We start from the raw sequence: 27,606 nt of genomic DNA, 5'->3' as shown, positions 1-27,606 counted from the left end.
GTAGAAACATTAGGAATTTTGTGGATTTTGTCACTGTGGTTTGTGTATATGTAACCGAATATTCAAGTTTAAACTACTCCAATTGAGAGGCTGGACAATTGATTATTCCTTGTATGTTCGGATGTGTTCCATTTTGAGTGTTGCAAGATCATTTCCAGAATTACATAAAATCAACTTCACGGTCCGTATCGTACTTTAACAGATTCACAACTAGGTATTTTTTTATTTTCCGCCTTGCTGATACTTTAGTTGCTTAAGGCAACTTATTGGTTAAAAGTGGTACATGTTTCATATATTATTAATATCTTCAGCCACATAACACTGTTTAGATGAAAAATTCATATATTGACAAAGTATCAATGCTATTAGAGAAAGTGTCCTTTAAAATAGCATAAGAAGATTAAATGACAACATTAAAACAAAATACATGAGTGGTTTTATGAAAGCATAAGAAGATTAAATGACAACATTAAAAACAAAATACACATGCATTTTTAAGGACACTTTCCCTCAAAGCATTGATACTTTGTCAATATATGATTTTTTCATCTAAACAGTGTCATGTGGCTGAAGAAATAATAATATACGAAACATGTACCACTTTTAGTCAATAAGTTGCCTTAAGCAACTAATGTATCGACAAGGTGGAAAATAAAAAATACTTAGTTGTAAATCATTTCCAGAAGTCGGTATTTCTATACTGTTTGTCGAACAGTATATATATCAAGCTGCAGGCCAGGAGGCCGGAGTTTAGAGTGTGGGTTAGAGAGAGTGTTACAGTGAGCTGAAGATTTGGTTGATATCTGAACTTGTCAAAATCGACTTGAGTGAGAGGATAGTCAGTCTTACCTTGTGATGGTAAAGTGAATAATCAGTGTGTGGACTTGTTGATGTCTGTACTTTCCAGAGTCGACTGTTTGATGGTAAAGTGAACGATCAGTGTGAGGACTTGTTCATATCTGTACCTGACAGAATCAACAGTACATTGCTTCAGTGTGTTTCCCTTAATAGTGTTGTGTTCAGTAAAACTGTGTAAAACTGTGTATAACTGTGTGTTGTTAAGGAATAGACGTAGTGGCAATAAAGTGGTTTTATGCAAGGAAGTCAAAATATCTCGTGTAACATTTATTTACACCAAAATAAAATCGCACTGAGAATGACAGTTCCAAGCATTAGGTGGTCCATTTGCTCCCATCCTAAATATTGGATTAATTCTTGAGTCTGAGCAGCAGAATGAGGTCGTGCATTGTTGTGCAGAAAGAAAACTCCAGATGACAATATGCCACATCGCTTATTATACAGTACGCTGAAGCTTTTTCAATGTCATGCAGTACACAGCCGAGTTTATGCTTGTACCTCACGGCATAAAGTCGACTAACAGGACACCGTGTCTGTCCCAAAACACAGTGGCCATAATCTTGCGTACTGACATTGTCTGTTTGGCTTTCACCGTGAATGCAGATGACGTGTGTCACCATTACTCTGACTGCCGCTTCTATTCAGAAGACAAATGCGAAACCTATGTTTTGTCCCTTGTGACAATGTGGTCCAAACTCTGATCTCCTTCCTCACTGTATCGGGACAAAAAGGTCAAAGCACAAGCCAATCTCCTGGTTTTGTGTTCCCCAATAAGCAGTGTGTGCACACAGCTTCCTGAACTGCAAGGTGTTAGAAATGATTTTTGTGTAACAATGACCTTGAAACTTGTGCATATTTCACTGACAAAGTGAAAACTTGAAACGCTGGTCTTCATGGATTTTTACATCTACTGCATGCACCAAATCATCTGAGAATACAGAAGGTCGGCCTGATCGCGGTTCATCATGGACAATGTCCCTCCCATCCTTGAACAATCTCACCAATTTACGCACCTTGCTGTCACTCATTGCATTCGGGCTTTAAACCTCACATATCTGGCAATGACACATTCCTTGCTGCAAGAATTTGAATCACAGACCTTATTTCACACTCGACAGAACGCTCAATTATCTGGAACATTTCAACTGCCCACACTGAACAATATCCGATGATGTTACGACTGCAACTGTTATTGACTCATGCCCAAGCCATGCTGGGAGACAGCACGCATGTGCATTTCGACTTTACAAAGCTACAGCCAATCGGACCGTAGTTAAAAAATAACCCTCGTCCTACTACTAGTTTCAGGGCAACCTGGTACTATTTATTTCACCACTACATCCCTCCCAGAGAATATTTAAAATGCCTATGAAACTGGCATATTTTACCAGCTTCTCCCTTCAAAAAAAAATTCCTTGAAAGGAGAGAAATGTAGTGGTGTTAAAAGCTCAAAACATTTTACTGTTGTCTGTGTTAACCAGACAGGAACATTTTACAACAAATGAATTTCATTTTTTGTTCCATACTGACTTAAAATTTAGGACCCAAAGATTTCTACAATTTCTGTTCAATATACATCCACCTATTCAGTACTACAGTCAACTATTCAGTTGTAATAAATAGTTATTTAATGCAAATTAGTACACGTTTCCATCCTTGTTTGGATCTTCAGCTAACATCAATATCAAGAATACAAGTTACGGGTACTAAGACATTTAAAATAAATATCTAACTCAAGGACACATTAAAAACCTTCTCGTAAAAATTGTGTTGTTTTTGAGTCTAAAATGTTAATAAAATTTTAACTCTTGATGGTGTTCTCTAAAAACTTAGTAGATTTGATGATAGAGAGTAAACATACAGGATAGGATGTTATTTTAATGTGGTGAACATTACCGTCATTACAGAATATAGCTTGCTAGGTCATCAATAAGGAACATCAATGTGAAAAGCATTACATGAAACACAGAAAAGATGCCGACAGTGGGTAGCTATCTTTGTCGACTTCCAGAAGGCATACGACTCCGTGGATAGGATCACACTCTTCAACACCTTAAGAGAACTGGGACTAAACGAAAAAATTAATAGGTTGGTGCAAGCCACCCTGCACAACACCACTTCTAAAGTTAAGTTTAGAGGTCAATTATCAGAGAGCTTCACAATCAAAACAGGGGTGAGGCAAGGAGATGGTATCTCATGCATATTATTTAACTGTGTCCTGGAAAAGATCATAAGAGAATGGACCAGGTCATTACCTGAGAACACCGGATTAAGAATGGGGTTTAAATCAGACAACCTGAGGATTCCATGCCTGGCCTTTGCTGATGACCTTACTTTATTAGCAAACGACATGCATGAGGCCACTATGCAGCTTCAAACACTGCACTCTATTGCAGCTAAAGCGGGCCTCATGATCAACATTGGAAAGACCGAGTTTATGACCAACATCAAAGATGCCCCTACAACAATGGGAGTCAGTGATACAAAACACATCAAGAGAGCTAAAAATGTGAAGTACCTCGGAGAGTGGGTATCGAAGGACCTAAGTGAAACGATGGCTCTTGAAAAAAGGAGAATCAAATTAGACAAGGCCTACATGCCTGCAGAAAACTATGCCTCAAAGCATTTATCAAAGAATGTAAAACTGAGACACTATAATGCAGTAGTCAGACCATCAGTCCTCTATGCAGCAGAATGCCTATCCCTAACTAAAAAAAACCCACTGAGAGCCCTGGAAGTGCAAGAACGGAAATTCCTGAGAAGAATAATAGGCCCAAGGATCCTACCAGATGGAAGGCGATGGTACAAACCCAACAATGAGCTCTACCAGCATCAAGAAAACCTCATAGATGTCATCAGGAGAAAATGTCTGACTTTCTATGGACACCTATACAGAATGGATCCTAATAGATTATCCCATAAGATCTTCAAGGTTGGTAACAAATGCAAAGCTACTGGATTCCCCTGGACCAAACAAGTGGACAAAGATCTTGCAGAGCTTAATATTAATCAAGCCGCCATTACTGACAGAAATGCATACCGTTTAATGGTCAAAACCAAACCTTTCTTAACATCCCTTACATCAGCTAGCCACAAAGGAGCCGGGAATTGGTCAGAGGAGCGCAGGAAAGAATTCAGCGAGAAAATGAAGGAATACTGGGCCAACAGGAAGGCTCAAGAGGCCACTAAGAACACAATCCAGTATGCTAAAAGGGGCAGACGAAGACAAAAACACAGCTAGAACACAAGCACCGTGGTCCACAGATGGCCTAAACGCAAAGAGAGAGAGAGCAACACAGATGTACACAACACCCGAGTGAACACGTTTTGAAGCAGGATGAGTATCAGTTAGTCTCAAAATTCTTCCTGTTCTCTATGCTATGCTATTGTGAGACGAAGGCTCTCTTGAAAGCAGTTCCCCTTAAGACTCACCGACCATAATGTTCACCATATCTAGAGCAGCTGATAGAATTAATTATTATGAGATAGTGTGAGGCATTTTACACTTCTTGATTCTAAATAAAACCTTGTAAGATGCTAGCAAAACACTGTTTGGTATTGATACCTGCAAAGATATACCTTTCTGTTATGTTAATACTGGTAACTTTTAGGTAAAATACAGCAGTTGCAAGATTTACCTGCCACGTTTGGGTGACTACCTTCTAAATGCTGTAGCATGCATTCTAGTGCCAGATTTTATAATTTTATAATTCCATGTAGCTATATTCCAATTTTGGATATGTAAGAAAATGATCAAATTTGCTTGTGTGCATATGTTAAAATCATGCTTCTACTGAGAAAAAAACTGAAGAGTTAATATCATGGGAAATTGGGTGTTGCAAGAAACTAGACTGACAAACGGAACACCAATGATTTCATATGCTTTAATAATGAGTTCCTTCAGCCTACTCTTCTCTTTTTGCATCCGGGAGATAGTGGGTTCGAATTCCACTGTTGGCAGCACTGAAGATTGTTTTTCATGGTTTCCCATTTCACACCAGACAAATGGTGGGTCTGTACCTTAATTAAGGCCACGGCCATGTCCTTCCGACTCCTAGGCCTTTCCTCTCCCATCGTCGCCATAAAACCTATCTGTGTAGGTGTGACATAAAGCAAATTGTAAGAAAAAAAAAAAAAAAAACCTCTTCTCTTTGCCTAAAGACATTTTTCAATAGTAGTCACGAAAAACATATAAAATAACTCATCCATTGATGTCTACTGCTTCGTTCACTTAAATAAGCTGTAAAAACAAAAGAAGAAAATCTGCAAAGAAAGTTTATAAATGACTTGAATTACTGTAGAAATAACTTACCTTTTTGGCTAAACATAGCAGAGCAGAAGTCACATCGGAATGGTTTAAATCCATTGTGTTTTGACATATGAATTTGAAGAGAGCCTTTTTGATTAAATGCTCGACTGCATAGTTCACACTGCAATTAACACAAAGTTATATAAGTTAGCATACTTATCATTATAACACATAATTCATTGTAAAATAAATAAAAAATCATAAATCATTCACAAAGTAAAGTCTTACAATTATTATGGGTACACTTCTCGACACAAAAAAGCGATCAGCTGAAAATTTTGGAAGTCCACGTGAACAGGTATAACCAAAAGGAAAGAGAACATTATCATAGAGATTTCTTGGTTAGTTAAAATATGGAGGTTTATTTTCATTTTACCAATAAAAGGGTACACTTCTATGCTTTTAGAATGAGTTTATATGATTAAGTTTACTAGACATGGTCTAAACACTGCTTGTACTTTCTTAACATAATTAAACTTAGCAAGTTAATTGAAATGTGTACTGAACAAATATATATGAGGGGGGATCAAATATAAACGGGACTTTATTTTTTATTTAAATTCATTTATTGGAAAATACAAGGCAATTACAATTTATTTTTCCACATACAAGGTCTTTATTTATGCTTGGCAAGGACTTTCTTGCTCGACCTTGGCTGCCAGTGACGGTTCACTTGCTGGCTACCGCGCGTGCGTATGTACGGCAGAATACAGCGCTCAAAATCATTATCATGCATTTTATTCACCATGTTTACAGTTTATGCTCAACATCATTATCATGCATTATCATGCATTTATCTCACCATTTTTACAGTTTATGCTGAAAATGTTCCCCATGCGCTGCCAAACATAATCGGCATCTCCTAATGAAATTTTCGCTTACTCTATTGAACAGGTGGATAACCTTACCTCTGTTTTTGAACGTAAATCTTTTTTCAATACAGACCATTATGAAGTTTTTGACGTTAAATACTCTACCAAGTTCTTCAGCACTGATGGATGCAACTGCAGCTCTTATATTGTCTTTAAGTTCATCTAGTGTGTAAAGGTTGTTCCCATAAACTACATTTTTTAACATTCCCCACAAATAAAAATTACATGCCGTTAAATCTGGGCTAGGAGGGAGCCGCAGATTTTTACTTATGATCCTTGTACAAAACATGCTTCAGTAAGGAGATAACGACCTTTACGTCTATTTTTATTGTTTACTGAACCTGTATGTTTGAATCTTTTGGCCAGTTGTTTTAGTGTCTGACTGATAGGAATGGGTCTTCCTGGGAATTTCGCTCTAAACTTTTGTCTTGTCCTAGCACACGATTTTCTGCACTTAATGTAAGTATTGTGCAGATATACACGTTCACGTAACAACTATTTCACATACATTACAGCACTATACACAATCACAATAAAAATCTATACAATACAACATACAATACGCAGTAGCTTCATTGAACACCCTACTATCTTGGAGCTCAACTCTCAGTAACTGCAGGAAGTGCTGGAAACCGCACGCGCCAGCGGCTGGTAGCAGCCTGTCATCGGCAGCCAAGGTCGAGCGAGAAAGTCCTTGCCAAGCATAAATAAAGACCCTGTAGTTTCCTGCTTTGGAAATGCATTTTTCCCAGCGTATGGGCAGCTTTTTGATGCCCTCATTGTAAAAAGAACAGAGTCATGTCACCAGCCAGTTGTGCACGAAATCTTCTACACTCTCGTCATCTTCAAATCCTTGCCTTCCTAAAGCTTCTTTAAGCGGTCCGAACAAAGGGAAATCGCAGGACGATAAGTCCGGGCTTTAAGGAGGATGATCAAGTGTAGTCCAGTGCATTTCCTGTAGCTGGAGACAGTTAGAGCTGCAGTATGGGGCCATGCATTGTCGTGGAGATGGATGACTTGTCGAATCAGCTGGCCTAGTCTTTAGCGGCGATATGCAACCCTCACCTTGTTCAACAGCTCGCAGTAGTAAGCAGCATGGATTGTGCATCGCTCATGCCCCCCGATCATCGTCAATAATGTCTTTAACTGCACGAATGTTTTCGCCCATAATGCTGGTCCAAGGACGGCGATCGTGTTGCTGAATTTCCACACGTTATGGTCCTTCCTTGAACTTTTTATGCCATGCAAACACACGCGTCCTTGACAATGTTTCATCACCAAACTGTGCAGTCAATCTCTGGCAAATTTCTCCTTCACAGGCAAGAAATTTTATAATTATGCGTTGCGCAGTGGAGGGGTTCGCCTGTTGCTCCGACATCATGAGCGTCACTGACGAAAAGGCGGAAAATATATAACAGCATGCTCTCCCCACTCCTAACGGTCCTGCCTAAGCATAGCAGAAGCGCGGGGCCAGTCCTACCAACTGTTGATGTTCAGGAACAAAAATCCCGTTTATATTTGATCGACCATCGTATATTAGAGAGTACGACAAGAAATCACTTATGAAATATCATAGCACAGGATGAGGTAAACAAAGTTTAATGCTGATTCTTCTCCACAAGTGTCCACTCAGTTTTTGTGTCAGGAAGTGTACATCCAATCTGCATAGCAGACCTAGGTTACAAGATATTAACAAGTCAGGGCTCATATATGGATCCATAAAACAGGATTTACAGGCACAAATCAAAATCCATTATTTTCCCAGATGCCTAAGCCAGCAGATTTCCTGAACACTGGGACAAGGGACAATTTCAGGTAGTACAAAGGGTAATGATGAAATAGATATTTAAAACAAGTTGTCATTTTCAAGCCCTTCTTCTTTTGCTGATACTCTCATTCTCCGAGGGTCAGACCTCTTCATTTTCTCATCTAATTAGAATTAAAAGGAAATGGTTATATTTTCCATTAAACAACAACCACAACCACCACCACCACCACCACCACCACCACCACCACCTGGTGCAGTTCATGTTTGAACTGAGATTTCTTTTCTTATATCCTGTAATTGTAAGCTAACAATAGTCCTTGAAGGGTGGGTTTTTTTAATCCCTGATATGTAACACACTGAGGAAAGGGCTTGAAGACAACGATATGAATATATACAAACAACGTTATGACATTTTAAAAAATGTTATAAATTATTACCTGCTCAGTTTTTTGGAAAATTTGCTACAAAAATGAACTACATGCCTCCCCTGATATACATTTTCATACAGAATATCTTCTCATAAATCTATAACCTGTCTTTCCCAATAATCAAACAAAAGGGTGACAGCAGAGCCATATAGCAGACCATAGAGCTAGGCGGGACAAGCAGAGATAAATACAGTAAAAACAGAATGAGACCTGAGAATTAACGTAACAGCATGGGATGAAATGTTTGGATTACTGTACAATCAGCAGGTATGTTGTTAAGTACCTAGGCATATACTGATGCATTTAATTTTCTTTGATTTGACAGCAACAGTGGATTTTAATAAACTATAGGAATAAAGGCCAGAATTGCCAGGTAGTTTGTGATATATTCACAGTATGAGAACATTTTTGTTCAATTTTAACAAAACATTAATATACACAAAAACTCATAAATATTAAGTAACATGATACATAAATAATACACCTCAAAAATGAACTATTAATACATACTTTGCAACATGTGTATGTACTTAAAAGAAAATAATCTTTATTATGCCTAGCACAATACAAATTATAGAAACGGCAGTTTACATTTCTATTAGAGCATAAAACCAAACCAAACCCAATGGCACTACAGTCCTTGAAGGGCCATGGCCTACCAAGGAACCGCTGCTCAGCCCGAGGTGTCGTATGGTCAGCACGACGAATCCTCTCAGCCGTTATTCTTGGCTTTCTAGACCGGGGCCGCTATCTCACCGTCAGATAGCTCCTCAATTCTAATCACGTAGGCAGAGTGGACCTCGAACCAGCCCTCAGGTCCAGGTAAAAATCCCTGACCTGGCCGGGAATCGAACTCGGGGCTTCCGGGTAAGAGGCAGACACGCTACCCCTACACCACAGGGCCGGCTCTATTAGAGCATAGGAGGATAAAAGAGTACTGATAATAATGTAATCTGTCTATGTATTTAGCTTTGTTGGTGATCTTTGAGTAGTTCTTCAGAATTTCAAACTTTAATTGCAATTTGCATTTCTCTTTGCGCTTAGTAAAAACCTATTGTAATTAGGATACATCTGAACGTAGTTTAAAATTATTGTAATGTATTATAGTATCATATTAGAAATTAGTATGCTTATTCTATTACTGTGAAATATTTGGGTAGAAGAAGTATTTGTAGAAACTCTCTTACTAGAATTCTGTTGCTGTAATTATGATGGACTTAACTGCCCTTTTGTATGGTGTAATTCTTGTGTATTCCTTTCGGCATTCAGTAATTAACGGCAGTTTCCATCGTGTTAGGATGTTGTAGGATAAAAATATAGTACAACTAAGTAGTACTGTAGTGTATAGTATTATACTAATTACGTTATTGTTGTGTGATATATTTGTACTATCCTAGACAATATTCTTTTCCTTTCATTTTCTTAGCACTGAATAAGTTGTTTTATTTTTCATTTTATTTTCACTATTCCGTAACAAATGGCTAAGGAATTAAGGAGTATGAGGGAGGAGTTGGAGAGTTTGAGGGAGATAATTAGGATTCTCTCAGAAAACAGGAAGGAAGGTAGGCCTCCCTCAAACAATGTACAGGATACAGTAGGTGTAAAACAGGGATGGGAAGAAAAGGGGAGGAATTGTTGAAGACAGGTGGTCTAAAGTTTTAAGGGGAAGGAGACTACAGGCTAAGGACTCTATTCAGGATCAGAATTCAGGACAAGTGTCTGTGAGAAATCGGTATGAGTCACTGCAGGTAGAACAAAAGGAAGATGAGGAACAGGGAACAGTTGCTGAGAAGTGTGGAAATAGGGAGGAAAGGAAAAGATTGGAAAGGGAAATGTAGAGTAGAGGATAGGAAAAGACAGGTGGAACAGGGTCATAGGAGGGAGAAAAGCGAGGAGGAAGTAGCTTCGGCAGCCGTCAGGAAAGATGGAGATGACCATGAGGGGATGGGGATCAAATGAGGTAGGTAGGGTAGAGGCTCTGGTCATGGTGGATTCCACTGTTAGACTTGCGGGGAAAGTGTGTGGAAGAAAGGGAAACAGGATAGTGTGTTGTCCAGGAAATTAGGTTAATGCAGATATTGAGGAATGTAGAAGAGAAGGAGGAGGGAAAGGAGAAGGTGGTAGTGTTTCACATTGGTACCAACAACATAAGGCAAGCAGGTATAAGTACCAACATAGTTGGGGATGTGTGGGGTCTGGTAAATGCAGGACGGGTAAAGTTTAAGGAAGCGGAGATTGTTATCAATGGAATACTGTGTAGGAGGGATACTGACTGGAAGGTGATTGGGGATTTAAATGAGACTATGGAATGGGTATGTGGGAAACTGGGAGTGAGATTTTTAGATCCTAATGGGTGGATAAGAGGTAGGAATCCACACTCAGGTGGCCTTCACTTAAACTGCAGTGGTACGTATAAGTTAGGTAATTTGTTAAGAAGGGTTATTAGGGAGGTCTAGCGAGGAGTGGTAAGGGTACAGGGATCTGGAAGTCAAGTAGGGATGACATATACTATTACAATATCTGGTAATATCTTTGGAGTATACAGACGGGGAAAGGGTAGCGCTGACACTGATTCAGAATTATTTGATAACATAATCAGCTATGTGGGAAATGATGTGGAAAGGGATGTGATCGTAGCGGGAGATCTCAATCTTCCAAATGTAATTGGGAAGGTAATAAAAATGACAGGAAGCATGACCAATAAATGGCAAATAAGTTGATATGGGAAGGACAGCTGATTCGGAAAGGGATGGAACCAACTAGAGGGATGATCATTCTGGACATGGTGCTGGTAAAACCAGACGAGCTCTATAGAGAAACCGAAGTAATAGATGGTATTAGTGATCACGATGCTGTTTTTGTCATAGTTAAAAATAAATGTGACGGAAAGGAAGGTCTTAAAAAGTAAGACTATTAGGCAGTACCTTATGGCTGATAAAATAGGCATGAGTGAGATTTTAAAAAGTAACTATGATCGGTGGAAAACGGTAAATAAAAATGTAAACATACTCCGGACTGGGTTTAAAGCAACTGTTGAGGAATGTGAAAATAGGTTCGTACCCTTAAAGGTGGTAAGGAATGGTAAAGATCCACTATATTATAACAGAGAAATAAAGAGACTAAGAAGGAGGTGCAGGTTGGAAAGAAATACAGTTAGAAATGGCTGTGGAAGTAAGGAGAAATTGAAGGAATTACTAGGAAATTGAATCTAGCAAAGAAGTCAGGTAAGGATAATATGCAGTCATACAAATATTAGTAAAAAATGGAAGGATATATAGAGATACTTTAAGGCAGAAACAGGTTCCAAGAAGGACATTTCAGGAAACATTAATGAACAAGGGGAGTGTGTATGCAAAAGATTTTCAAAAGGCAGAATTATTTAGTCAGCAGTATGTAAAGATTGTAAGTTACAAGGATAATGTTCAGAAAGAGGATATAACTAACACTAAAGTAGTATTAAAATTTATCTATGATAACAATGACATTGACAATACGATGCAAAAGTTGAAAACTAGAAAAGCAGCTGTTCGGGGGATATACGACAGTGGGTTGGGATATAGTACCCTATCTGAAGTACTTATTTGATTATTTTTTGCATGAGGGAACCGTACCAAATGAATGGAGGGTTGCTATAGTAACCCCTGTGTATAAAGGAAAGGGTGATAAAAATAACGCTGAAAATTACAGGCCAGTCAGTTTGACATGCATTGCATGTAAGCTCTGGGAAAGCATTCTTTTGACATGTTTGCAAAACTAATAATGGTTCGATAGAAGGCAGTTCAGGTTTAGGAAAGTTCATTCCACTGAAGCTCAACTTGTAGGATTCCAGCAAGATATAGCAGACATCTTGGATTCAGGAGGTCAAATGGACTGTATCGCGATTGACCTGTCTAAGGTATTTGATAGAGTGCATCATGGGATACTACTGGCAAAAATGAGTGCAAGTGGACTATACAGGAGAGTGACTGAAACCGGGCGAGTTGGCCGTGCGGTTAGGGGTGCGAGGCTGTGAGCTTGCATCCATGAGATAATGGGTTTGAATCCCACCGTTGGCAGCCCTGAAGATGGTTTTCCGTGGTTTCCCATTTTCACACCAGGCAAATGCTGTGGGGCTCTACCTTAATTTAGGCCATGGCCGCTTCCTTCCCACTCCTATGCCTTTCCTATCCCATCGTTGCCATAAGACCTATCTGTGTCTGTGTGACGTAAAGCCACTAGAAAAAAAAGAGTGACTGAATGGTTGGATATATTTCTAGAAAATAGAATTCAAGGAATTAAAGTAGGTGGAGCTTTATCTGATCCTTTAATAATTAAGAGGGGAATTCCCCAAGGCAGTATTATTGGACATTTATGTTTTCTTATATTAATTTAATATGCCAATCTAGTTGTGAATAAGTCTTATTGGAATAATTAGAATGTGTTTCTTCTGTTATTAAGGTTGGATATTTTCCTTGTAAATCAATATTTCATGTAATGCGACTGAGTCTTCATGAAAGAAATACTTTGATGAGGATGATTATGCTTGGTGTTTAGAGGGGCCTAACATCTATGTCATCAGCCTCTAATAGTACGACATGAGATGAAATGTAATGAAAAATTTAAATCCTCCAGTGATCAGAATTCAAAACATGAGGACAAAGAATGAATGGATGGAAATGAATTTAAAACAATCAGTGGATCCGACCCGCAATGCCTCACACTCACAGAAACTGATGTTAAACAAGAGTATTACTGATCAAGGGACTGCTTCTATAGCATATTACTGAATTGATGATGCTTAAAGTCTAAATGGGTCCAAAATCCAAGTCATTCATCCCTCATAATGGTACTTAACGCTAGGAAAGTAGAACCATGGTATTTGTCATGTTGCGGTACTAATCAAAAGTTGATATAGATGTTGATTCCCATAGGGAATCTGAAATATTTGTTCCGAATGAGTAAATTTATAATTCCAATATAAATGGTCCGTTATTGGACATTATAAATCTTCCAGCTAACTCATTCCTGGTTGTCAGCATTTCGCCCTCGTGTGCTAGGCTGGGCTCATCAGTTGGTACCTAGCACACCTACCAAGACGCTGGCTAGTGCATACCGTGGAGGCCACTGCGTAAGCTAATTGTAGCCACCGGCAGTGCCAATGCACTATGAGACACTTTGTCCCATTATCAAAAATTGATGCCTGCTTGGCCATCAGATGATATAGATGTTGATTCCCATAGGGAATCTGAAATATTTGTTCCGAATGAGTAAATTTATAATACCAATATAAATGGTCCGTTATTGGACATTATAAATCTTCCAGCTAACTCATTCCTGGTTGCCAGCGTTTCGCCCTCGTGTGCTAGGCTGGGCTCATCAATTGGTACCTAGCACACCTACCAAGACGCTGGCTAGTGCATACCGTGGAGGCCACTGCGTAAGCTAATTGTAGCCACCGGCAGTGCCAATGCACTATGAGACACTTTGTCCCATTATCAAAAATTGATGCCTGCTTGGCCATCAGATGATATAGATGTTGATTCCCATAGGGAATCTGAAATATTTGTTCCGAATGAGTAAATTTATAATACCAATATAAATGGTCCGTTATTGGACATTATAAATCTTCCAGCTGACTCATTCCTGGTTGCCAGCGTTTCGCCCTCGTGTGCTAGGCTGGGCTCATCAATTGGTACCTAGCACACCTACCAAGACGCTGGCTAGTGCATACCGTGGAGTTAGCTGGAAGATTTATAATGTCCAATAACGGACCATTTATATTGGTATTATAAATTTACTCATTCGGAACAAATATTTCAGATTCCCTATGGGAATCAACATCTATATCATCTGATGGCCAAGCAGGCATCAATTTTTGATAATGGGACAAAGTGTCTCATAGTGCATTGGCACTGCCGGTGGCTACAATTAGCTTACACAGTCGCCTCCACGGTATGCACTAGCCAGCGTCTTGGTAGGTGTGCTAGGTACCAACTGATGAGCCCAGCCTAGCACACGAGGGTGAAACGCTGGCAACCAGGAATGAGTTAGCTGGAAGGTTTATAATGTCCAATAACGGACCATTTATATTGGTATTACCAATCAAAAGTAGCGTAGACTTGCCGTATTCCACACATTATGGTACTACTCACATGTAATGAAATTCGCACAAGTAATACAAGACCTATGATGTTTCGCACATTGCGGCGCCATTTACAGGCAACGCAAACCTATGGTGTTCATCACAGAAGTGTACTAACCACAGGGACTCGTACTATCCCGTAGTGTTCCTCATAAAGTGGTTACTAATCATAGGCAAGCCAAAACCATGGTGTTGCCAACCCATGGTGTTGCTCATGTAGTGGTACTAATCACAGGTACTGTAAAAGCCAGAAGCGCACTCTGTTGCTACTAATCACGTAAGGGTTCTTCTGTATGTTGGAGACGTGTATACTTGTTAATCTTCAAGATAAAATTGGAGATATAGAAGTCAATCGTGTCGTATTTAGCGCCCTCCCTTATGCCATATCGTCAACTGACTGAGTTCTGTGTGCGTGTGTGAGGCGCTTGTGGTGGGCGAGGAATAGCAGAAGGAGAGGTAGGGGAAGTGGGGGAAGCAGGTGAAATATTGTGTAGGGTGGAGGTAACTGAGGAGTGGTGTTGTGATATGCTATTCCTCGCCCACTGCAAGCACCTCACACAAGCACACAGAACTCAGTCAGTTGACGACATGGCATAAGGGAGGATGCTAAATAAGACACAATTGACTATAAGGTAAACAACTCCATTATCCTTTTATCCTCACGAACATACATTCTTACAAGGTTTTGTCCTTTAAAATATCCTCCTTTTTACTTATTTTCTTTTTGTTTCAGACTCATTTTAATAGTCTGACTGCAACTCAACTTCAACTACGGTAATTTTTCAAGAGTTCCCCCGATAACTATACTTTAAGAAAATCTTTTATATCTCCAATTTTATCTTCAAGTTAACAAGTATACACTTCTCCAACATAAAGAAGAACCCTTACGCCGATTTTACTTTGTCACTTGGACACTGACTTGGAAATTTTAACCCAACATGAATAACTATCACATGTGTTTAAATTGTCTTGCCATTTTGTCCAATCTTTTAGCTGAAGATGTTCCATAATCGGAACGAAACATGTCCTAGAGATTAAGCTGGATTATATCATGTAATTAATAAAACCATTATATAGAAATTGACAAGTATTGGAAGGTGATAATGATATTGTACGCGATGGTTATGTTGGAATATTTGTTAGGAAATAAGCATTATTTGTGATGTAATGTTTTCTTAAAAAATCCCAGGAATGTTGATGTTGGAAGACAATAAAAGAAATGCTCATCATGCTAATGTTAAAGTGATACTGCGGAATAGACAAGCGATTAGGGTTTGATAATTGTACCGCGAGGGTACTGTTTTCCGAAGAATATTTTCTTAATGAACATGTCAATAGTCATCAATGATATTAATCCGAGATATGATTATGGAACGGGTGTTATGTGAATAAATAGATACATAAAACATGAAAATCGCCGGGCTGAGTGGCTCAGACGGTTAAGGTACTGGCCTTCTGACCCCAACTTGGCAGGTTCGATCCTGGCTCAGTCTGGTGGTATTTGAAGGTGCTCAAATACGTCAGCCTCGTGCCAGTAGATTTACTGACACGCAAAAGAACTCCTGCGGGACTAAATTCCAGCACCTCGGTGTCTCTGAAAACCGTAAAATAGTAGTTAGTGGGACGTAAAACAAATAACATTATTATTAAAACATGAAATCTTCGAAATAGTGTTGTCCCAGTAAGACGTATGAGTTGCATTATGATTGGAAGCGAAATTAGGGTCATTCTACCCAATGTACAACCTAGTTATTTCCTGTAGAGTAACAGTAGTGTTAGTGCATGTGTTTGTAGATGCTGGCAGAATTTCAGCTATCCGGAGGAAAGCCTGTGGACGGATCCGGATGTTATTATGTCTCAATAATTTAAAATCATGATTGTTTATCATGATAGTATGCAGATTTGAATCCCTATTTTATTTAGGTGCAGCAGCTCGAGGACAACATATTATGTTGTTCTTTTATTTGAACATGTCTTTTGTTTATTTACTGGTGGTTAGCTGCAGAACTTAGTTTGAGTGTCCGTGATTGGTTTTCTTTTAGGTTCCACGGCATTGCACGTATTTATGTAGTGAGCACTCAAGTTGTCAGAGTTCGTTGATTTATGCGACGGTTGTAGTATTATATTAATGGAACATTAAAGGACAAGGTTTTGACCCATAATGGAAATAGATATGAATGAATAAATATATTCTTTACTTTTTCGCGGTGGATAAAATAAGTAATTGAAATAATTTCACTGTCAATTGTGTATGTAAGCCTTCAGCTATTTTCATGTTGTCAATAATAATTTATTTGCTTGTATTTGACATTAATATTAGATCGGTTTGCCAACACTGTTTGGATCATAACAATATTGTAGCACCATATGAGCGAGAGAATGATAGCCAACAGCAGTATTTTAATCTATAATTTAAAATTACATTAACTATGATATTCAACATTTCATATTTATCCATCCATGTTGCAAAATTTTATTTTTCATCATTGTTAATTATATTTTATCGAAGAATTCACATAATTAAAATGGAACATACTTCGAATTGAAATCGGTTCTCAGTATTTTCATTTATAAATTAGGAGTTATAGTAGCCTCAGATAATTATAAGTTACGAATTCTTATGATGGTAATGTTCACGTGCTGATGATTGCTATGAACTGTAACCGGTGCGTAATTGAACCTTCACGCCCGTGAGTGAAACCTCATGTGTCACCGTTGAGTAATGCCAAGGCACACTTACAATATTTCTTCGAAGCCCCGATTATACTTTTGATATGATATGGTTACAGTTAACCTTCGAGCTTGAATGGTTACAATATATGTACAAGATTGTTTACATTGTGTAAATTTGTCACTGATTGTGAGTTGGTGACATTATGAACAAGAAATAACAGATAATGATTGTACAGTTGTCCCTCATAACATCATCTGTTCGGAGTGTAGCTGGCGCAATAAAGAGGGTGGCGTTAAATTGAGGTCACGTTCTAAAACACACATTTGAATAACTTATGCTATGTAGTGGTATACTGTAGGGGGGTATTCTGATACAGTAGTAATTCAACACTTCATTTATGTAGGTATTTTGCATTCATACAATATTGTGACAGATGTTACATGCATATTTTATACAACTATCAAACACAGTAAAGTACATTTGTTTAGGTCTGCAGTATACAGTACATTTCTAATATATACACGGCACTGTACCTGCACATGAAGTGCTTTTGAAAAATTAATCTGTTTTGGACTGAACTTTAAGGATATCACTGTGAGCTGAAACAGCTGAATGAATGACAATGAAGTGATCGTAAGTTTCCATTAAGAAAGAATTATGTTCAAAATAACCACACAAATAGTCAACACACTCTTCAGCTTCTCTAGTAGTGATCCTCTGATGCACTTTCTGGTGGTTTCACTGAGTCAACAATGTCGTCAGTGGAAAGTTCCTGAATCACTGGCTCTTCTTTGTCTCTTGCTGTGAGTTCTGCTGTGACAGTTGCTCTATTGAGAAGACGTTCAAGAGTTTCCTCTAATGCTTGGACTAATTGGTCTTTCTGAGATGAATCAGCTCCAGTCATGATTCCAACGTGGGTCCAGCAGTTCCCTATTGTACTGAAACTTCTTCCCATGCAAATTTGATGTACAACAGAGCATCTTTTAACAATAAACTGATAACAGAATCCCCATAATTGATCTGTCGAATGATTTTTTTAATTTGTGCTTTAAAACTTTTGATTATTACCACATCCAAAAGCTGAAGATATCCAGTGTATTAAGGAGGAAGAAATTCCTCCCTAAATGTTGCTTATATAATCTGGAATTTTCGGACATGGCACATTGTTAAGAATGAGTAACACGTTGCAATTATTCTCATGTCACTGTTGAAATCTTTGATTCATCTGTCGAGTTCCACAGCAGTCATGCATGCCTTGCTACTGTTCCTATAGTCAACATAAACCGATGGGTTAAAATGTTTGAAACACTGAGGTTTAGCAGACTTACTGATCACTGCCACCTTTCTCTTATCACTTCCACTGGCATTGGTGCAAAATAATATAGTTATTATGTCCTTGGATTCCTTGCAACCCCTTTAAAAACGTAGCAATTGATTTGTTTTATCAGGTTGCATACAATAAAATAAAGCAGTTCCATTCATTTTGTAACGATTACTTGCATCATAATTTTTAACGATTGCTGATAGGTTTTTCGGACCTTCTGTACAACCGCTAGGTCAACTTCTGCTGTCTCACCCATACTTCATATGCTGCGTCAGCCCATGATGTTTTTGAAACGCAATAGTCAACCCTGTCTGAAACGCCTAATTTGTCACCAATAAGCTTTGCTTGTTTCTTAATAACCCCATGGGTTGCAGTTCCACTTTTCACATTAACTTGGGACATACAAATAACCAAAGCTTCTTCTTGCTTTTCAACTTAGGTCAAGGTGAACTACTGCCAAGCTCAAATTGCTTCATCCAGGGTTCCACAGCTATTCTCAGAAACAGTCCACAGTGAGAAGCCGTAAGGAAATTCCCATCAAATGCCAAGATCATTCTTCCAGAGCAGGTACAGTAAATTCTTTGCACTACGCCACTTGAGATAATAAGCTACTAGTGAGGGTCAGTAACATCCAGCCTGTTCACATTCCTGAAGGATTAGGTAAGAGCCATGTTTCCATTTGAAGATGAAGTTTACAGGTTCCTGCAGATAATTTTAAATCAATGCTTGGTGATACATCGAGTAAACATTTAACATTGTATTATATTTTTGTACCTGTGATACCAATGGTGGATGGTGGTAGGCGGGTGTGGCATTATATCGAGGTAGTTCATATGCTACTTTCATCAGGAATATCCGTTCGTTCCTCATCGTGGGCAATAAGTGAGGGTGGTGCTATATCAGGTGGCAATGTATAGAGGGTTGACTGTAGTAGTCCACAACTGTCACCTTACTGACTAATACAAATGTTTCTGTACTTATTTAACCTGCTAATCAATCATCTGTTACCTTCAGCAGCTGTGTTTGCAATTCGGCCAGTGTCCCTTGCTCGGTTTTGGTAGCTAAGTAGGGGGGTAAGGGTAGGGTGACCAACTCTAAATTTTCAAATGGAGGACAGACTCTTAATAAAAGGAGGACTTTTCATAAAAATGTTCTAAATATGGAGGACAAATGGAATTTTAATAATTACATACAAAATTTAGTATTACATACCTTATAACTGTTATGTTGATGAAGATGCTGAAGTTGTAGCTATTTTATGTGCTAATACTTATCGACTGCACCCACTTTCGACAGCAGAGGTGAATTATTTTCTTGTAATAAATAATTGTAAAACTCTCCACGACATGTTTTTAAAGTTGTACTTCACTATTATAATACCCTTAACCGATTCGGTCAGCAAACTGTTTCTTTCTTTTGACCACTGTGTATTAATCAGGGAAATCACTCTTTCAACGGTTGCATTGCAACCTGGAATTGCGAAATAAAACTGAAAAATTTTAAGCAGCTCACTAAATGTTTCAATGTCAAGGCTATATTTGAAAAACTCACAGCACTGCTTATCTAATGTTGTATGTTTATCAATCTCGGAACTCCTAGTGTAATTCTGAACATTGCAAAATTGGTCAAAAAGTTTAGAATCGTCTATCTCCACACCTTTAGATTGCAAACACTCGAGACAAGGAAGAACATCTTCAAACTGAATGTCTTTCATACTATGAAGCTTCATCCATTGGAAACACTTAAATTCTTCCGCCATAGGGTTACACCAATTTAACAGGTGTTGAATGCATGTTTCATAAAAACAAACAACATGTTCTACAAATTTAATGCATTCTCTTTTGAAGCCATTTTCAGTGAGGGATTTCAAAGACTTTTTGACTTTAAGAGGTATGAATTTATTTTCCATCCTATCATTCAGTGTGGCCAGAGTTGAACCTAATATATCACAAACTTCTGCTATAGAGAGCGTTTCTTTTTCAATGTATGAAATTTTGTTGTAAAAAATGTGCATAGTGGAATGAACAAACCACAGATATTGCTCAGAAAACTCGTTTTCAAAAAAGGACCTAATTATAGCAGGAACAGAATTTGAAGGCTGAGAAAGAAAGTACGACTTTAGAGCTGCAAACAGTTTTAGCATTCTTTCTACTGCAGGAAACAAACTTAACCACCTTGTTTTGCTGTGACACAAAAGCTGTTCATAATTTATTTCAACAAACTTGCAGAATTCTGTGAGTTGTTCAGTGCGAATTGTATAGATATGGAAATAATTGAAGACATTTAAAATTATACTCTCTACATCAACTGGCAGTACATCAGCACCTTGTTGCAAACAATTATGCAGTACATGTGCTGGGCATCCAACCCCGATTATAGGTTCATTTAATTTACTTTTAAGTGCTGAAAATACGTTTTTTCCTTCTCTATGATTAACCCCTCCAAAATTTACATTTGCATTGTCTCCACTAAAAGCGACGCATTTAGCAGAAATATTATGCTTCTGTAAAGTCTCGGAAACATAAGTGGATATTGTCTCTGAAGTTTCATTAGGACATGTTTTTAGTTCTAAGACTTTAGTTTGAATACGATTTTCTTTATAGTCAAAATATTGTATAACAATAGGAAAAAGTTTCAAAGCCCCATGGTTGCTAGCATCAGTACCCACTCTGAACAAAGGAATACTATTATTCAATGTTTTAGTGATAATGTCAATGGAATGAGGGGCGATTACATTATTTATGATAGCTTCAGTTTTGATTGTAGCACATGATATTTTGTTAGCAATCTCAGAATCTGCAAACAGCACTTTATCCAACTTTGATGTGCAGTCCATAGACCTATATGACTGATGGTGAGAAACAGTGTGATATGCCAATGTTGCCTCTGTTGCCCGAACTTTCCTGTCTAGTGGGGAATGTTTAATCGGGAAAAATGAATCAAAATTACTGCTAGAAGAACTGCTTCTAATTGTTTTTCTATGCTTTTCACTAGCAATATGTCTCTCGAGATCACCTGCACCCTTGTTTCCAACAGTTACATAACAGTCACAAATATAACATTTCACCTCACTTTCGTTGCATCCCTCTCTACAACACGGGTACTTCTGTTTCAGTTTCTCTGAGAACTTATATTTCCTCTTTCGTGCCTCGCCACTTTTGAGTGATGACATACTGATATTAATGAAATTTCATAATAAAATCTCAAACACTCCACTCACTCAGAAGGTCTGAATCCAACTAGCACAAAAACAAAACTATGTAATACCACAGCCAGCATTACTTGACTGGTGAATCCCCGCCGAGAATTCCCTGGCCCCGACCGAGCACGTTCAGATCACATCGGGCGGTGTCACCACTTTGGTGACAGGCCTTCAGACAGCTCTAACTTATGATTTATTATTGAGTAAATGACGTAGTCTGATAGGGGTATCCAGAATATGGACTGAGATAGAGGAAGTGCAACAAAAATAGCTTTGTAACAGAGATAACAATAGGAAATTGAATGACTAAGAATACAATATGCAAAAAGCCGGACATTTAATAGAAAATAATAAATGCCTGCCGGACAGAGGACAAGCATGAGAAAAGGAGGACATGTCCGGCAAACGCCGGACGGTTGGTCACCCTAGGTAAGGGGAAATTCTGTAGGCAATGAACTCTGTTCCATGGAGACAGAGAGAGGGGAAGTAGGGGAGTGAGGGGGGATATTGTTCACTGGAGAGGGGAGGAGAAATGTTGCTTCTTCATGATATAGCCTAATGTATTTTTGTATATTAGGAAGTAAATAAATGTTAAAGCTTTTGATGAAATAAAGGTTTGGAACTGAATTAAAGAGTACCTTGTAAGACGTTATTTTAATGATAAATAATGTCATATCTAAAAGATCAGTGTGATTGTGACTGATGCAGAACTATGTACAAAGTGGGTCTCTCCCTTGTCAAGACCTCTGTTCCTCTACTGTCATATTCAGCAGGGCATGTTTGAGGACAATGACACATGGTTAACATCCTTTCAATAGCTAGGCCTATAGATTTTAAGAGATAAACGACTGTTGTAATTTTGTTCAAAAAAGATAATCTTTAGTGTTCCATTAAATCTACTAATGCAGGTCCCTTGCATTCATGCACTTTTATATTCTACCATACCACCTGTATTGTTCTTTATCTTTTTGTCTCTTCCTTTCCCTGTGATTTTCCAGCTTTCTTCTTATATTAAATCAAAACTGAAGATCTGTCAAGATTGCACCTCAACATGTGAAGAAACTTGCTCTACTGATGAAGGTGGGAAGCAAGAAAGAGCTTGTTGGGGCTGAGAAGAAACAGGTGTAGAAGGACTGGGATTAACGAGAAGCGAGTCAATTTACTTCAAAACAGCAGTGTACAAATATGTGGAGACTGTTGTTATCCTTTGGTGTTTTCATGTTTGTTCTAATCTCTTCTGTCTGCTTCTCCCTCTTCCCACACTGAAATTTTATAGTATTTATCTTATTATGTATCCCCTTTATTGTTCCTATCTTTCTATACATCACATACTAACCAATTATCACGGGAAGCAAGTCTGCAAACTTGGACATATAAATTGAGCATTTAATCCACTAAATTTCACAGTCAGTCTTAATTACCTTACTGGTATAACATTTATGTTTTGAGTAGTGGAAAAAATTGCTTTGTTGAATGGAAATGAAACAACTGATAATATTAGGAAAAACTTAGATGCATTTACTAAATAGTAAGGAAATTGTCTTCAAGAACAAGGATAGGATGAAATTCAAGAATACTACAAGAAAATAACATAATGCAGACAAGGTTTCTCATATAAAGCAACTAGCATCAGGAAAGTCAGATTTAAATTACAATAAATAAATTATTTGTGGTATAAGAAAAAAAAAAAAAAAAAAGAACTGAAATGGATAAAACAGAAACAGGGAGCACATAAAGATGATTACATTCCCTACAGGTAAGTTTAATATGTAAACATATGCTCAATTACAGTGATGCCTAATAGTAAAATTTCTGTGACAGAAAGACAGGTACTCCGAGAATTGAGGAAAAATGACAACATAGTCATCGTACCAGTAGACAAGAGAAACATGACCATAATCATGAACACCAGTGATTACAAGAATGAAATCACCTCTAAGAGCCTAGTACGGCAGGGTACATTAGGGAGAAAATCATCACTGATATCGATCAGAGGGGCAAGTACAGTAATCTTTATGCTTTTTCACTCCATGAGACAAACTTTATCTAGATGGAAATCAAAGAAAAAGAGGAGCCTTAAAAGAGGATAACACTGTCTCATCTGTTCTCTGGCTAAGGCAACTGACATGCCGGCTGATGTAGAGGCAGAGGAGCAGAGATGAAACTTACAGAGAGAGGTAAGTTATTATTGGACTGTTCACTATTCACTATTCACCAACAGTGTTCGAAACAAATTCCTCATTCTGACTTCAATCCAGTAATCTTATTCTCAATTTGCTAAAATAACTTAAAATACGAAAATACTGCAATACTTCATAAAATTTTAAAAGCATTTACTAATTTCATGGAAATGATAGGATTTCTTCACTTAACTGTACAGATACTGCTTAGCCAATGACATACATAATTTAAAATACCGTAAAAACATAGTCGGGAAATGTTAGCACACTTCAGATATTTACAGTCCAAAATTTATGTCCATTAAAAGAAAAGAAAAAAAAAAAAAAAAAACCAAATGGTGTCCAACTCAGCTGCATGGTAAATATCTGAAGAGAAATCTTCCCTAAAACCACATTTTCGTAGTGTAATGTGTTAACAACAATAACAAAACCAGGACTATTGAGTCACAATACTACCATATTTCTATGTCTTTGAGGATACGTGAAGGTAAAAACTTCCAGTTTCCTTTAAATTTCTTCACAAAAAGGGGCTTCTACCCCAGGGGCTAATGTGCAAGATGGTGGCTGCGCACAACTACCTAGTGCTAGGGCACCTGAGGCAAGATGGCCGCTATACACTGGTTATATGAGACTAACTTTAAGGAGATGGGCCACGAGCTAATGGTGATACACTGTTCTTACAGGCCTAACTTTGGAGAACTGCCACAGGGGCTCACAACTTGTAACTTATGACCTATTAGTCTTATCAGCTTACCTTTCGGGAACTGAGGCAAAGGCTGCTAGACAAGATGACTGCTATACTCTATTCGTATAGACCTAACTAGAGAGCTACCTCTTGAGAGTAGTCATAGCCTATAAAATTTTGTGGATTCTGAAAATCTTCAAATCAATAAAATAAACAAATCATAAAGGTGCATAACAAACAAACAGTAAATACACATTCAACACACACACAAAACATTCACAAATACAGACTCATCACATAGGGAAGTACTGCATGAGCTCCAACTATAGTAATGCCGTTCCAAAACAGTCTCATTCACAGATCATGATAGCACAGAGAAGAAGAAAATTTTTATTACTGAACACTTGCGAATCAAGAAGTTAGTTGCACACTTGTGTTAACGTGCTACAGATATGAAGCCAGGCTCTGCATTCGGGAGATGAGTAGGTTTGAACCCCATCATTAGCTGTACTGAGAATTTTTTTTCTGTGGTTTTCCCATTTTCACTTCCAAGCAAATGCTGGGACAGTCACTATTCATACCCCACAGCCAATTCGTTCCACCTCCTTATTCAATTTAATTCAATAATTTGATCTTCATTACTTCCTCGACTCAGGATGGTGTTAGGAAGGGCATCCAGCCATAAAAATGTGCCAACACTATATCAGGAAATGAGACCAAGGGGTAGAAAAGTAAACCACCTAAAGTGACAGCATAGAGAAGTTGAAACCCAATTTGAAATTAAATGTTTCAAACCCACTAAATCAGAAAAAAGTGCTTTACTTGGCCAGTTTTGACACAGTTGTGTAATTTATTTTCTTTTACAATTTGCTTTATGTTACACCGACACAGATAAGTCTTACAGCGACGATGCAATAGGAAAGGACAAGGAGTGGGAAGGAAGCGGCCGTGGCCTTAATTAAGGTACGGCCCCAGCATTTAACTGGTGTGAAAATGGGAAACTACAGAAAACCATCTCCAGGGCTGCCAACAGTGGGGACAGTCATATAAAACTACAAGCATCCATTGTTTAAAGTTATGTTTTTTAAAGTATTTTCAGTGTACCACAAGAAACCTGAAATAGTAAAATATAGTGGGAGGGAAGGGATTAAATGGCTTCTTAGAGTACAGTAGGGTCTCGATAATCTGAGGTATTCGGGGGGGGGGGGGGGGGGGGTACCTCGGATTGGAATAACTCGGGCTGCACAAGCAACACAGGGAAAATCGTGAAACATGAAGAAATCGGTAACGATTGACACTAAGGTCCTGTATTGTCATTTCTTAGTGTTAAGGCATGGATTAAGGTAATTTTTTGATAAAGTCCTTAACTGACTTCTGTTTCTGAATGTTGCGCCATTTCTGTACAGCAATGTCATGCCATTGCTTGAAGGGCAGGTGTCGGTGGGAGTTGCCTCTGGTTGTTCTACGTAGCATAGTGCTGCCTCTAACGCAGTGAGACCCTCGCTGAGACATATTTGGTAGCGTCTCTACTAAAACTTCTTCCTTGCTATCTTCTGTTGGTTCATTCAATATTTCAAAGATTGATGCGTCTGTAAGTTCGTACTGTTCATCACTCTTCATGCATTCTGTAACTTTGATTTCACTAGCATCTTTACACCCGGGTATCTGTGAGATTAGACCTGACAAATTTGGTATGCCATCATGGTTGCTGTCATCGGAGTTACTGTCAGCAGACACATGAGTTTGCTAACCAATACACTACGTCTTTCATGGTTATCTGTTTGAGAAAGTTCGTGACGTTTTCCTCGTGTTCTGTTGCTTCCAGGAGTATATGTAGCAGGCGGTGCCGATGCCTTTTCTTAGACATTCTAAAACACTCTGGTTGATAGGTTGTATCAAACTTGTTATGTTAGGGGGTGAGAAGAAACCATGAATTCCATCACATACTAATGTATATAGTTCCTGTTTATCTGGATGTGACCCTGCGTTGTCCAGCAATAAAACTGCTTTAATAGGCAGATCCTTCTTTCTAAAAAACATTTTAGTTGCAGGAACAACAACAAATGCACATATGATCTCAGCAGAAAGGATTCAAAGTACAATGACATGGCAGGAATAAGCAGGGAATGAAATCCTATAGAAAAATCATTTTAAATATACGAAAAGAAAAATTCAATTAATGCTCGGATTAAAACGGAGCCACGGATTTGCGAGACTACCATAAAATGCAACTTAAAAGCTCTTCAAGTCTGTCGAACACACAGGTTATACATAAATATATATATACTGTATACATCAAGTGCTCGCGCGGATGACAATTGTCATCCATATTAATATTCCTTTATTCTACCTTAAGTATTAATATATATATTTCACAGGTCATTTTATATATTCAATAACGGCATTATCTATTCGAAAAATTATATGTTTTATTTTGAAACTTAATTTCACGTGCTACAAAACAATCTTTTGAAGAGTATGACAGAAATTCCCAGAAATTCACAACTGTTTATATCTCTCTGTGTCTTCAACCACTTTCATTGTCTGTTGCCTCCTCTCTTGTTTCACACGAACAGCAGAGGTAGACTGTACCTGCGTGATCAGCGCAAATTCATTTGGAACAAGTACTGCAGGATTTCCGGGTGGTTTTGTTGCGACTTCTTCCACACATGTAGAAGCATCCTGGCGCTCCAACTTGCGGACAGTTAGCAGTTCTCTCATCATCTTCAATTCCAACAAATAACTTACACAGCCTCTTCAGTTCTTTGGGAATGATTTCTTGTTGTATCCTCCTTAATATATGAGGTTTGATGAGATCCAACAAATAACTTACACAACCTCTTCAGTTCTTTGGGAATCATTTCTTGTTGTATCCTCCTTAATATATGGGGTTTGATGAGATCCACTGACAGGTCAAATAGGAACTTCCTTCTCAAAATTTTGGAAAACCACGGTTCTGCTTATAAAAGACTAACACATTGATCCCACCAAATATTCATCAGATCAAAAAGTACTTTCAATGGCCAGCGTCGATTGTTTCTAGAAACATCATACTCTCCTTAGGTAATGTCCCATGTTAGGAATACTATAATCAGTCTGAAAACTTCGTGAATATGATAAAAATTATAGATAACATAAACAAGAAATTGTAATGTCAGTGCTCGCATGGATGACTATTTTACTTA

The 27,606-nt window shown here is 38.1% G+C and overlaps 1 protein-coding gene across 1 annotated transcript in view; it reads right to left on the bottom strand.

Annotated features, from left to right (window-relative positions):
* Nucleotides 1–27,606, bottom strand: part of LOC136863722 (zinc finger protein 236) — a 795,935-nt gene that overhangs the window by 584,627 nt on the left and 183,702 nt on the right. Inside the window, exon 9 of the mRNA XM_068226059.1 lies at nt 5,171–5,288. Coding sequence (XP_068082160.1) covers nt 5,171–5,288 — 118 coding nt within the window. The remainder of the gene's footprint in view (nt 1–5,170; nt 5,289–27,606) is intronic.

This window comes from Anabrus simplex, chromosome 2 (assembly GCF_040414725.1).
Source record: "Anabrus simplex isolate iqAnaSimp1 chromosome 2, ASM4041472v1, whole genome shotgun sequence".
NCBI lineage: Eukaryota > Metazoa > Arthropoda > Insecta > Orthoptera > Tettigoniidae > Anabrus > Anabrus simplex.
This window is presented reverse-complemented; position numbering and strand designations above follow the sequence as displayed.